At 44.6% G+C, this 891-nt stretch overlaps 1 protein-coding gene across 1 annotated transcript in view; it reads right to left on the bottom strand.

Moving 5' to 3' along the window:
* LOC119589138 (alpha-(1,3)-fucosyltransferase C-like) overlaps positions 1–884 on the bottom strand; it is a gene marked incomplete at its 3' end in the record, with an annotated part of 26,164 nt that extends 25,280 nt beyond the window's left edge. Inside the window, 1 exon segment of the mRNA XM_037937715.1 lies at positions 421–884. Within this exon segment, the coding sequence (XP_037793643.1) occupies positions 421–773 (353 nt within the window).
* Between the last annotated feature and the right edge of the window lie 7 nt (positions 885–891).

The following is an 891-nucleotide window of genomic DNA, read 5'->3' as shown; positions in this document are numbered from 1 at the left end:
CAAGTTGTTTGGGAAATGACGCGAGGACGCATGATGGAAGACGCCTGCGAGACGACTTGTAAGGAAGCGTGGGAGGGACCCGGGTGGAAAGAAGACAAAAAATCGCGTATTTGAAGAGCGCGAAGTCTGCCAAGAATGACCTAGGTTTGGCAAGAAATGAGGACACTGGCAAGGAAAAAGTATCAATATCGTAATACTGTCAGAATGAACCTATCCCCCCCACCCCGAATAAAAAGGATAACAAAAAAAATGATAAACAAGATAACTAACAGAGTCGTTATTGTTACCACAACTTATATCAACACTATATAGTATGATAATACTTACGACAAACAAAATATTTCTTTCCACATCTTTCCGTGTTATAACCAGTAAAAAGATTTCTCGTTCGATTTACGTGGCAAATTGCTCCCGCCTTACCTATCCTTCCACGTTAAGGTCTTGTACCACTCGGACCAGAAGAGAATGACCTTGCTTCTGGTCGGATCAACCGGCGGAGGAAGAACGCCCGTGATCTTGTAATCAAGAAAGACCGAAGAATGGCGTTGGTCTCTCTGGTTTCCTTCACTCAGACCCATCGGTACCGCGTCTTGGTCCCAGCGTTTGCTCACGTGCCGCTTGTGACCGTAATATATGAAGAGAATGATACTCATTCCTAACATCACGGCAGCAAAGTTCAGGACAAACCTTTTGGTCCTTAAGTTCATCCCTGGCAGCCTCTGATTTATGACAATTTTTTTTATCAGGCTGACCGACGTTTCGCTACCTAGCATTGTATATTATTTTGAGACGCTGTTCGAGAAAAAAGAGGGAAAATTGAGTTGAAAGAAAACGCGGCTCTGAGACCGAGGAGATGCTACGTCAGGTTTCCTCAGGCACTGGCAGGAGACT

This window comes from Penaeus monodon, chromosome 25, assembly GCF_015228065.2.
Source record: "Penaeus monodon isolate SGIC_2016 chromosome 25, NSTDA_Pmon_1, whole genome shotgun sequence".
NCBI lineage: Eukaryota > Metazoa > Arthropoda > Malacostraca > Decapoda > Penaeidae > Penaeus > Penaeus monodon.
The sequence above is the reverse complement of the archived record's forward strand: the minus strand, read 5'-3'. Positions and strand labels throughout refer to the sequence as shown.